This window comes from Peromyscus maniculatus, chromosome 7 (genome assembly GCF_049852395.1).
Source record: "Peromyscus maniculatus bairdii isolate BWxNUB_F1_BW_parent chromosome 7, HU_Pman_BW_mat_3.1, whole genome shotgun sequence".
Taxonomy (NCBI): Eukaryota; Metazoa; Chordata; class Mammalia; order Rodentia; family Cricetidae; genus Peromyscus; species Peromyscus maniculatus.
Window position 1 is genome coordinate 33,504,212 of NC_134858.1, and position 13,252 is coordinate 33,517,463.

The following is a 13,252-nucleotide window of genomic DNA, read 5'->3' on the forward strand; positions in this document are numbered from 1 at the left end:
AGAAAAGAAAAAGAATGCCCTACATATGTATGTATGAGAATACATACATACATATATACACATGCATATTAGCCAAATAAATTTAACAAAAGAGTTTAATTTGGCAATTCTATTATTTTACTCACTTATTTCCATTATTTATTTTTCTGTCAGGGAGAGGAGAGCTTGCATGTCCTACTGCACAGCTGTGTTAGGAGACAGCTCTCAGGGTCAGTTCCATATGTCCGCCATGTGGACTCTGAGGCTTGAACTCAGGTCATCAAGCTTGACAGCAAGCACCTTATCCTCAGAGCCCTCTTGGATCCATCTTTTAAATACGGATGAGATACGCTAAAAACGGGTGGATAGATCTGTTTCTTCCCCTGATGTGAGAATTTATTAACTACAATAAGTTCAAAAACTATATCCATATTCATGGCTTTAATTCACCAAGTACCCCTGAGTTCACTTGGCTATTGTCAATAACATTTTCTTTTATTCTAATCTTAATCACTAACATTAACTATCAGATCATGCATGATACACCCCCTCTCTCCTTCTCTCTCTCCCTACCTTCCTCCCTCCCCTCCTCTCTTTGTGTGTGTCTGTATATGTGTGTTACCTCCCTCCCTTCATCCCCACTTCGTGTGTGTGTGTGTGTGTGTGTGTGTGTGTGTGTGTGTGTGTGTGTGTGTGCGCGCGCACACACACACTGCAGGATGGCTCTAAAAGGGTTAGAAATGCTTAATGATCAAAGGGGTTGTACTGAAGACAGAAGCAAAGAGCTGAGGCACCAAAGGAAAAAATCTTTGTAGGAGACCAGATAAGGACTTATACTGGCCAGGCATGGTAGTTCATGTATGTGCACAGAGTGTTTTACACATGGACCCTAAATGATGAGACTTTGAGGCCTTAATAGGATAGAGGTGCTCCCAGGGACACAATCACCTGGTGTGTATCAGAAATCCTGAGAGGTGGAATCAATCAAGTCCAGGACCTGGGTGTCTGGAGATTTGGTTAATTTTATGAAGCACGATGAAAGAGCTGCAGGCATTTTGGTAGAGGAGCACATAAGTAGAAAAGTAGAATTTTACAAATTAGGAAAATATTTGTATTTTGTGCCCTGTGCGCCACATATAGGACAAACCTATGAAGAAGTATGCATGGAAATTCTCTCTGGGAATTTCTATAAGGTGTGAATCAGAAACTGAGAGTATGTATCTAGGTAAATCTGCTTGGTGAGTCATGTGTGGGTCTGTGTTTGGAATTAAGACCTAATTGGAATAGGAAGTGATTCCTATTTTGGAAAAACAACCTGCATTATTATTGCCTCTGTTACATATATGTTGTTTGGATGATCTTTGATAGATTCCTAGGAGAGTAGAAATCTGTGACACATGAGACTTGGTGTAATGAATGCAGATCCTGGACTACAGAACATACACAAGGCTCTGTTGTTATGACTACGAGTGTCGTTGCCAACCAATTGTTGCTTTTCCAAGCGGTTCCCAGGGATTGAACCCAGGTCACCAGGCTTGACAGCAGGTACCTGCTGAGTCATCTCACTGGTTCCACACACGTTTTATTTTTGGTCTTTGATTTATTTTATTTTTACCATATCCCATTACATTTGTTGCCTTCCCACTTCTTCTAGAGCACTTCTCCACAACAGGTCCTCACCTCTTTTTTGTCTCTTTTTCCTTATAAACCACTGAATTTAATTTGGTTCACTTGCATGAGCATGGGTGTTGGGTTATTTGCTGGAGCATAGACAACATTAGCTACATGAGAAAAAACAACTCCCTCCCTTGTAGCATGTTAACAGTCAATAGTTCCTCAGGGAGACATGGGACCTCATAATCCTTCCCCAGTTCATGATGGAATATGGAGTTGCTTGATACTGTGCAGGTCTTAGGCCAGTACACACAGGTGCTGAGAGTTCTTGAGTCATGACTGACCATGCCATCTCCAGGAGACAGCGTTTCACAGTACTCCTCCCTATCCTCCAACTCTACAATCCTTTACCTCCTCTTCCACAGTGCTCCCTGAATACTGTGGGAATGGTGATGGAAACATCCCATTGAGGGCTGAGCTCACAATAGTCACTTAGTTTTAGCACTTTGATTAGCTACAAGTCTGCATTAACCACCAACCACTGTAGAGGGAAGATTCTTTGGTCAAGGTCAAGAACAATGCTAATCCTTAGCTATATACATAAATATTGACAGAGTAGTTTGACAACTCCATTTAGCAAAAAAAAAAAAATAGTAGTAGGTTCTCCGTTAAGGCCTGTGACCCTTTGAGACATGGGATTTTGTCTAGTTTCATAGTACCAGGCATGAAGTTACCTACAGTGAAGCAGTCTTTAGAAATAATCAAAAGCAGTTGGTTACCCACATAACCTTTATTGCTCTCTTGCACCATTGAGCACATCTGCCTGACATGTCGGTATTGTAGCATACGGGTTCACCAGTAGGTAAACAATTGATGAATATTACCCCCCAGAAGCCTGCAGAGCATTTCTGGCACTATGAGCATTAGTCACCATGAAGCAAGTTTTCAGGTCAGATCCAGTTTGATTTATGTCCTACAACTAAAGCATGTTGTATCTTCAACAATAAGGTCTTCCTATCCAGTTCTGATAGGGAACCAGGACTGGAAGCAATGGCCTGTGTTGTTTTGGGAACCTCTTGAATCTTCTTAACCAATAACTCAGAGGAAGTTACCCCGCACCTAGCATTGAGATTTTCTTTTTTGACAGCCCATCTCCTCTGGGAAGCATTATCCACTCATGCATTGTACTTTTGTTTAAATTCCTTTTAAAATTGTATTTTTAATTAGCTTAGAAAGTAATGAGTTTCCATTTTAATTTCATATATATATATTTGGTTTTTTGACACAGAATTTCTCTATGTAGCTTTGCACCTTTCCTGGATCGTACTCTGTTAACCAGGCTGGCCTCAAACTCACAGAGATCCACCTGGCTCTGCCTCCCGAGCAGAGCACCAACACCACCCGGCTCCATTTTAACTATATTTTTAATTTGCTTATAAAGTAGTGGATTTCCATAAGAATTTATTCATGTATTGTTAGTTCTGGTTAACCCTCTCCCCTATCCCTCTGCTGCAGTCCCTTTTTAAACATTTCCAAGCCCAGAATTTCCCCCTCTACATTTATGTCACATATGTTCTTCTATTACCATCTCTCTCTAAGGACCCCATAACCCAGTGTTCCCTTCCTAGTTTCTCTGCCCTCTACAAACAGCAGGGATTCTAAATCTAAAAATACAAAGCTAGGATTGACATAAGAGAGGGAACATGTCCTGTATGTTTTTCTGGAGCTGAGTCACTCTAAACATTACATCTTTTTAGTTTAATCTTCATTTTCCTGTAAATTTCCCTTTTCTTTGCAAATGAATGAAATCCATTGTGCATTTAAAGCACATTGTCAGTCATCCATGAATTTATGGACAGGTAGGCTGGTTCTAATTTCTAGCTATTGTGAATACAGCAGCAATGAGCAGTTACATCTCTAAGCATGCTAAGAAACTGCCTCCCTTCTTTGTAACATTGCCCAATATAATTCATAACAAAGTTAAGAATTTTTCTCAGTGGAAAACAAAGTTGGAAGGTTTATTTATGGGGGCACCATTAAGATCCATAAAAAAGGGGGAGGTGCACAAGGAAGTCGTGGATATATCTCATTGTCACCCTAAGTAAGCACAACCTAATTACTGTCCTTAATACCCTTGACTGAGGTGTTTCTTGGAATTTATCATCTAGTGCTAAGTGAACACAATCTGCTCATTATCTTTGATAAGATGTCTTTGGGGAAACACATTATGTCTGTGGCCATTAGTCTGTATTGGTGGAGTCTGAACTCACTGCCTTTCTCGGGGTACAATCAGGTCATATCGTGGGGCAAAAACTTATCCCTGTCTTCTCCCCCCCGCTTTTCTCCCTGTCGCCATAATTCCCCATCTTTCCATCTTGTTGGACTTACAGTCCCATTTGTGGATTATTGACATTATTGCCCAAATCCCTAGGGCAACAGGGAATCCTATTCGGGAAGCCCTCCTCTGTGCCTGGTCCTTGGAGTGTACTTCCTACTTTTTCCTCCAGCAGGTTCAGTTCCATATTGAGGTCTTTACTCAGTTTGCAGTTGATGTCTGTGCAGGGTGAGAGAAAATGATCTAGTTCACTCTTCTACATGAAGGCATCTGGTTTTCTCAACATCATTTGTTGAAGATTCTGTCTTGTCTCCAACGTGTCTTTTTGGTACCTTTGTCAAAACTTGAGTGCTTGTGGTTACATGGCCATCTCTCTGGGCCCTTTATTCTAGTCCATTGATTTGCAGGAATATTTTTGTACTAGTCCCATGATGTTATTATGACTATTCTCATGCATTTAAAAAAGAACTTTAGGTATCAGGTTAGTTTGCATTGATACTTTTATACTTTGTTGCACAACAGTGCTGTATACAGGGGATTACCTATCACTTTATTTCCTATGAAATTAAAAGTGTGGTGTCAAACCCTCAGCTTCTTAAGGAAGTCATGGACCCAATCTGATGCAATACATCAGGACCCGAGGTTGTACTAGGAAAATTACTAAGAGTTATGCTTTGTTTCTGAATTCCTTAATCCTCAAGCATTTGTAGGCACTTCAAGTCTTTGTTCAACCTTTATGTCTGCTTTGCCTAGTTCAAGCCACAGTGTGCATGGTCTGCAAGTCTTTTAAAAGAGGACACTGTTTGGTAGGCAAGAGTAACTGCACTATACAATCCAGCTCTGGATGCAGATCCAGGAATTTTGTCATATTCTCACAAACAAGTAATGTATTTGAGCTACTTGAAGACATCCTTGCTAAGAGGTGTATATGTTCCTGCTCTGATGCCAAGTGGTGTTTGGGTCACTAAGTGTAAATGCTTTTATCTTCTAGGTAGATGGATCTACAGTCACACCGAATTGGACTGTTCTGAAGCATATTTTGCTGAAAACATGTATTTTGGAAACTTGAAGGTATCTACCTTTTGCTGCAAAGGTGAAGATTTCTGTAACAGATATCATGGCCAAATAGTGAAGAAGGACATTTTCTAACTGCCAATTCCTTTGGCTACTGCACTGTGTACCCTGTACCCTCCCCCAAGAATCTCTCAATTTCACCTCTGTGTTCAGCATGAAATAAACTTCTTTACAAGCTATCAGTTTCTGTTAAGAAAAAGGCAGATATAAGTAATAGAGAAACAGATGAGACCTAAGTTTCATGTAAAAGTTTACCCTCCTGGTTATTCAAAAAAGGGAGAAAGGGCCCTTCGTCCGGTTTTTAGACTATTCTTTGCACTTGGCCAAGGCATCTCCACATTCTAGGCTGATGCTCAACTTAGGAAGGTCATCAAACAAACTCTCTCCATTTCACTACTCTTAAGTCTCCGGTGTTCCTGTTAGAAGATCTGAGTGCTCTTATTAAGAAGTGAGGATCTGTGGTAAACATGGAACCCAGGAGGACAAAAAAGGAGCCATAGTGGGAACACTAGAAATGGGAACAGTGAAATACAAGGGATGTGAAGAAGGAAGGAGGACGGGGAGGAGGAGCTTTCATTAGGAAGAGGAAAGGATATAAATTACAGAAGGAGGAGAAGAAAAAAGTAAAATAACAATGATAATGTCTGAAAATCCACAAGGAATCATATTTCTCTAAAATTACATGTTTACACATATTGGGTAATTATTTGTGATGACTATGCTATGTTACCATTAGCTATTACTTAGAGGGGAAACAGAAGGGGAATACAATTGACTTCACTGAAGGATTCTTAATTTTTTTAGTAAATCAAAGTGTGTAAAAACAAAAGGCATTGAAAACACCACCAAAACTGATCAGTGTTCTAACGTGACACATGATATCTATTTATATACAAACATGTAAACACTCATGTAAAAACCTGTCTTATTGAATACATACTTAATCTTATAGGAGCACAGACTGTGCACATTGAATGTCAATTGACCTTTGAGGCCCAGAGAAAACGTCTCAGACACCTGGTTTGACTTAGACTAGCATACATCTTAATAAAATTCATTCTGGCCGCATCTCCACCCTGCTTACATCAGTGAGAACAGGAGAAAGTGGGGCTGGGAATCTTTTGCCCAAGACTCGATGAAGCAAAAGGGTAGGTTATTGAAGCATAAAAGTATCAATTTTTTTTTTTTTTTTGGTTTTTCGAGACATGGTTTCTCTGTGTAGCTTTGCGCCTTTCCTGGAGCTCACTTGGTAGCCCAGGCTGGCCTCGAACTCACAGAGATCCGCCTGGCTCTGCCTCCCGAGTGCTGGGATTAAAGGCGTGCGCCACCACCGCCCGGCCAAAAGTATCAATTTTTATTATGTGTTTTATCTAAAATATCCTTTAGTGAATGCTCAAAAAAGAGCAAAAAAAGATGAAGTCATCCAACCTCCACCCTTACGGTCAAGGTCCCAGACACAAGTAGGGCTGCTCCAGCATCAGGTCCTGACTCAAGTTGTGCCCCTGCTTGAGGCAAGGCACGAAGCACTTAGCTGAAGACAGTGTATGTTCCTTGTGTCCTGAGTGCAGACCACTGGGCCTCCCTCCCCTAGGTGGCAGCACCTATCCTGTGTTGTGACTGGGGTCCTTGAGCATCCATCTAAACTACTGGTGTCCCTTCCTTTGTCCGGGGTGAGGAGCAAGCTGGAGCGATGCAGCTGACAACTTGGTGAGATGCACACACTTGCCCTCTTCTTGTTTAGTGAGTGCCTGCCTAGAAGCTGGTCAAAATACAGAGAGCAAAGGACCATGCAGTTCTCACCCACAGCGGGTGCACCTGCAATGCAACACCAATTCCTAAAACAGAGGAATCATCACACAAGAGGGTACCCAAAGATGGTAAGAGTAGAGGACCAGAACATCCGCTCCAAGGGGTTATCTTCTCTCTATGTGACAGGGAAGAATCACCCACGAAATCTCAGGAGTAGGGTTGCCTCAGCAAGACCTGTACAACGACGACAGTGACATACCAATGGGAATGGAGAGAACGTCTCAAGGCTTCGCCACGAGACAAAGAGCTCCAGGCAGCTGTGTCTGAGGAGAAAGGGAGAGCCTGCATATTCGAGTCCCATGACAGGTCATCCAGTCCCAAGTGGACAACGTTTAATACAAATGCATACAAGCAAAACCAAATGGAGTCACCAGGCTGTACATATGAACATACACACATACATATATAATACATTCATACATCATACACATACATATACATGTACATTCATAAGTCATACATTCATATATGCATGCATATATATACACATACATACATATATGTGTATTATCACAACACTAATTTAAAAATAAGGGTTTGTGAATTTGAAGGGAAATGGGGAGGGGGACACCAGAGGAGTTGGAGGAGAAAGAGGAAGGATGAAAATCATGTGAATAGAGTCAGTGTATGAGAAATTCTGTTTTTATTTTTAAATTAAAAACAAACATTACTATATTTGTTACTAAAAAAAATCTCTTTCTGAACATGTCCACAATTCTAGTAAAGCCAAGGAGTGATGTGCTGGAACAGGGACTGAAATGTCCATGTGGCTATTGTCTGAGAGAACAGCAGGTCTCAATGGGATACATTCGTGCATGTGGCAAGTGTTATCTATAAGGAAGACCAAAGATCCTGCATTCCTGCACACAGCAAAGATAAAATAGAAAAAATAAAACATGAATTTTTTATGTCTCTTCATAGACAAAATTATAGAAATAATGACCAACTTAGTATCAATGAACGCCTATGATACAACAACTATAAACTATAGTTAACCACTAACATGAACTTGACTCTTCAGATAAATACATAATACCAGTTACAAAGCAGAAACTTTACAATATAGCCTAGAACACACTTGCATATGACAGTAAACTTATTAATTCCTTCTGTAATTGAAATAATTTAGCAACCAACTAGATGAGGGCATTTGACCAATTTGGGACTCAATAGAAAAATGAAACTGATTTTTGAACACTTTGAGTATCTTTTTATGGCAGGCAGATCTGTGTGAGTTCGAGGCCATTCTGGTCTACACAGTGAGCCAAGCCAGTCAGGATTACATAGTAAGACCTTATATCAAATGTATATGTATGTTTGATATGTAATATATCAATATATAATATAATAACATTATATTATAAGGCACATTTAATGCTGGTAGAAATATACATTCTCTGTTGAGATGCTGGCGACTCTTCATTGTTAACACCATCCAATGCTTTCTGTGTGTGATCACAACATTCAACAGCAGGCCATTAAACAGGCCCTTCCCTGGTGCATGGCAACCTTGAGCAGGGAAAGTAACAGTCAAGGAGCCCTTTGGCCAGCAATTGACCAGACTCTCTCTCATGGCAGCCTGGTTGTGTGGGACTCTCTACAGTCACTGCAGAGGATCACTACAGACACCATCAAGGATGTGCTCAGGCAGCCTGCATAGCCTTACAAAGCAGAGTTGACCTCAGATAACCCTTCTTGCCCAGCAGCTATTTGAACCCCAGCCAGACAAGAAGTACCTCCTGAGGTGCTCCAACAGAAGCTCTCTGTTTGGTACTAAGGACTACATAATAGCATGGTCCTTCCTTTAGATGAGGGATGTGATGTGCACAGACCCTTCACACATCAGCTTCTGTCTAGACAAGCAGGCTGCTGTGTTCACCTTTCCAGCATCCAGGAGACACACTTCAGTGCCGTCCAATTGAGCTGCAACTCAGGCTCAATAAAAGCCTTCTTCCAAAGGTTTTTCCTTTCCTAGTTCTGATCTCCAGCATCAGCAGAGCAGTCTGAGCTCATAGCATGGAAAGAGGAAGCACAGGGGGCCACCATGTGCTGCTGATGGTAAGATTACCTCACAGGTCATGTATATCATTACTGCCACCCGAAGCAAGGAAAAGTGAGAGGAATAAGGAAATAAGTCACAGAAGAGGGATTTGGTGTATTGCCAATGTGGGAGGGGCTTACATTGAGATTTGCTTCTGGGCACCCACTGTCTATTGCTGTTGCCTGAGTGGACTATAAATTCACTAGAGGCTGGTATTTTCTGTGAGTGATCTCTGACCACCAGCTGTCTGGCACTAACACAGCCTGCTGCAAGAATCAGCTCAGGGGAAATGGAAAACCTATTGAAGCTGTGTCTCTTCATCCTCTGCTTTGAAACCGGTAAGTACTGTCTGCAACTTGATCCCTTATTGGCTGTAGAAAGAAAATTAAATCTCTTCTCATTTCATCCTGCCTTGTCTGTGGTGTTAAGACATGCTGACTGGAGCACATATGTTAGCCAAAACATGGGTGCAGCCAAGCAATCCAGAGGTGCAGTGGCCTATGCTTTCATTGTGAAGTGACAGTGTGGCACTCATCTCTAAGCAGTCTTTATCTTTGCAGCTCTCACTTTACAGTGTGTACTGTGTCCATCTTACAAAAACGGGGAGTGTGTTAATGGGAATCAGACATGCACTGCACAACCTGGCGAAACTTGTATGATCCGCAGAATCTGGAATTCAATTGAATGTGAGTATGTGTTCTGTGCTCTGGAGAATTTGTTTCTCCCTCAGGATTCCAAGCACCACCTCTAGAATACTGTAGTTAAAGAAAAAGTGTCCAATGATATCTAGGTATGATATTCCAAACCTTGTGCTGGTGAAGCTTTGCCCATGGTAAAGCTAAGCATATACTGAGTGAGCGGGGCTTCTCTCCATCATTGTATTGATATATTCATCAGTCTCTGATTCCCAACATCTCTGCGATTTAGGGTCTGTCTTGGGTAATTTTCCATTCCCATGACAAAACAGCATAGCCAAGGCAACTTACAAAAGAAAACACTTAATTTGGGGCTGGCTCAAAGTCCCAGGAGTAAAGTCCATGATGATCATGGTAGATAACATGGCAGCAGGAAGGCATGGTACAGGATAAGGAGCTGAGAACTTACATTCTTAGTCACAACCTTGAGACAGAGAGAGACAGAGACAGAGACAGAGATTGAGAATGGCATTTTGAAACCCCAAAGCCCATCCACAGTGACACACCCCCTCTAACAATGCCACACTTCCTAATTCTTCCCAAACACTTCAACCAAGTGGGGGCCAAGCACTGAAACATTCAAGCCTATGAGGGCTGTTCTAATTGAAGCCACCACACAGGCTATGAAATATCAGTCCTTACAAGTATCATTTCCCACACTCTGTCCTGGTTGCTTTTGCTTTTGTAATGTTCAAAGAACTTCTATCTTAGCCTGGAGACACCTTCTCTGGAAAACCTTTGCTCATCCACAGGACACCAAGGTGATTCACAAGTCTTCCTGCTTCATCTGTCTCCTGGCATAGTTCATGGTGTGTCCTTCCTGTCATTCCATAGAATCTGGTTCTTGAGGGCTAATACTATCTTGATCTCTACCTGCCCAGCTGCTCACCTTGGAGCCTGGATGCCAGCATGTACTGAGGAAGTGTGTTATGCACATCTGGTTGAGGGGAGATGATGCTATGTGCCTCGATGTGTAGAGGCTCAAGCTCAACACTAAGCACGTGTTTCTCCTGTCATAAAGGCTCTTGGGTAAAGGGACTTTCTCCAGATGTAGTTTAAAAGCATGTGGCGGGAAGGCCAACATGGGACACTTAATGCTATGGAAGAAAATTCTTTCAGTGAAAGAATTCTCAGTCCAAATGTACTTGGATATGAGGTTGTACCCTGGCTCTCAAAATAATATCTTTTTGCAATCTTCTTCCACAGATGATAAACTGAAAAGTGCGGAGTTGAGGTGTACAGAATTCTGCCAGTTTGATGAAAAAAATTCTGGAGATGAAACAATACATACATACTGCTGCAGTTATGATGATTTCTGCAATAGCATTGATTTACCAATTGTGATGACTTAGTGTGAGCTAGATTCAGGTGGCTTCATCTGTCATTTCCTTTCCTCCCTGTCCTTCTTTTCTTCCCTTGGGTTTAATTTTTTTCTGGACTGGAGATTTTTCTAAACCTCACAATTGCACAGAACCTTGGTATTATGAAAGTATATCTAATTATATCACCTAATTCTTATTCCGGATATGCCCTAGCCCTTATCACCATGAATGTAACTGACATATGGTTTTTATCAATGCATTTATCGTCTCAATGTGGATGGACAAGACAGATGAATAGATAAAAGGACCATAGAGGATAAAGATGCTGAATATCCTTCGTACAACATGTGCTTTAGGAACTTGGTTAGTTCTCATCATTGTGACTTATTGGGGACCAACTCTGGACAGCGGTGTCTTGAACCTGTGTAACCTTCCATGATTTATCAAGCCTCGTGTAAATAGGAGGCTCTTAGTCTAACCTAGGAATGTACGATTAAATAAACTTCTTGGAGCCTGTACTAAATCAGCTAGCTGCAGGGGCCTGGGACCAAAGCGACCTCCTGCTGACCCTCCCCTAGGAATTTTCTTTGTCCTCTCCTCACTCCTCCTGCTCCCCCTCCCTACCTGAAGCCCTGTTTATAAGCTCTAACACCCAGTCAATAAACGAGACCTTGACGCAACTCAGACTGACTTTGTCTTTCTTCACGCGCTTGGTCTCCTTTCCCTCTCACCCCGCATTGATTCACAGGTGGTCCCTCCTCAAGACCCTCGAATAACCTGGCCTGCTGGACGGGTCAAGTGGCGCCCGAATGTGGGGCTCGAGGCACGGCGGCTCACTATTGGACGGCAAAGAGAAAACGGGGTCTGGCCAGACTCACTAGGGTAGAGGTGCCCCAACAGCATCACTTGTGCGCCGTGGGCAACCTTGAGGTAAGTGCCATTCATCAATCAATGGGTAAAGTACTCTCTAAAGAGGCTCTCTTCATTAAGGAAATGAAGATTTCAGGGAGAGGGGAATAAGAGTCAAAAAGAAAGAAAAAAAAGATTTAATTAAGTTTTTCTGTTTTGTGGAAGAAAAATGTCCCTGGCTGGTTATTAATGGCCCGGGCATCCACCCTTTGACGTGGAATAAAGTCGGAAAGGATATCAATAACTTGCTTAAGGACGGAGAGAACGTCCCCAATGCATTCTTTAGTTTCTATGGAGTAATCAGAGATGTTTTATAGGATTCAGAAAAGGATAGTAGGGTATCACATATTCTGGCACTTGCTGAGGACCTATTAAATGATGTGTCCGTCCCAGAAAACGGTAAGAGTGATGTTGCCACAAATCACATTGAACAAAAGACCAAAAGACCCCACCAGGACCCTCAAGGGTCCAGAGGTTTATTGACATCTACTGGTAAGAGCACTCTCTGTCTTGTCTCTGTCTCTGTCTTGTCTTGTTATGTTTTGTGCCGGTCGACTGATTTGTACTTTGCAGGCTCACTGGGACAGACGTGTCCGGACAGTGATCCTGGGAGGGAAAGAGAGACGTCTCATTCCCTGATTTGGGCAAGGGACCCCCTAGTCCCGAGCCATTTGGGGCCACCTCAGAGGTGACCATTTGATTTTAGGAGTCTCCTCCAGGGAGTGCTCAGGAGAGGAGCATCTTTGGGTAACTTTTCCCATGGTGGGAGGAAGTGCCACTTTGCATTTTGTCCCGGGAAATTGTAAAAGCCATTTTGTGGGGGTTTTTTGTATGTTTTATTGTGGTCATTGTTACTTTACACTCTGTTTCTCTTCCAAGAAATAATGTACATGTCTGACTGACAGGGATGTGAAAGCCCCCTGATGTCTGTTTGATCAAGGACAGAGATCCTCGAGTCTGGATTGTTTTTGGTGTGATTGAGACTGAAGGGTCACTCTCCACAGAGCACATCAGGCTGTCATTGTTCTTGGAGCTTTGTTGGTTGTCTCGTTGGGGCAAAGTTTTTCTTTCGTGTGCCCTTGGTCTTGTAGTGTGTTGACTGTTCTCATTGTTGACTTGACTGTGACAGACGCTATGGGACAGTCCCCTTCTTCTCCACTAGACCTTTGCCTATCCCACCAGAAGGATGTGCGAGCCACAATCGAGGGGTTTGCTTGCTGTGAGTGAGGCCATCATCATCTCAATGCTGATGTGCCGGTACTTGGATTGTCTGTGTAAATGTCATCTGTTTCTGCTACTCACCTCCCTTATTTTCCTGGGGAGAAGGAGAGAGAGGCACAGCGAGGGCCACCTCCCTCCCTCCCTAGCTCTCTTGCTATCAGGACTGCAGGCAGCTGGCTGCTCTCACGAGGGTGGGGGTGCGTGCTCTCGGTACAGGCGGGCTAAGATTCTCATGTCCTGCTCTGGACAGGAC

The 13,252-nt window shown here is 42.5% G+C and overlaps 1 protein-coding gene across 1 annotated transcript; it reads left to right on the top strand.

Annotated features, from left to right (window-relative positions):
- Window positions 1–9,032: 9,032 nt before the first annotated feature.
- LOC102925689 (prostate and testis expressed protein 3-like) lies at window positions 9,033–11,549 on the top strand. Its single transcript, XM_006979795.4, has 3 exons — window positions 9,033–9,190; window positions 9,413–9,538; window positions 10,754–11,549. Exons 1-3 carry the CDS (start codon window positions 9,142–9,144, stop codon window positions 10,897–10,899), a joined length of 321 nt encoding a protein of 106 aa, XP_006979857.2. The 5' UTR covers window positions 9,033–9,141; the 3' UTR covers window positions 10,900–11,549.
- Window positions 11,550–13,252: the final 1,703 nt, after the last annotated feature.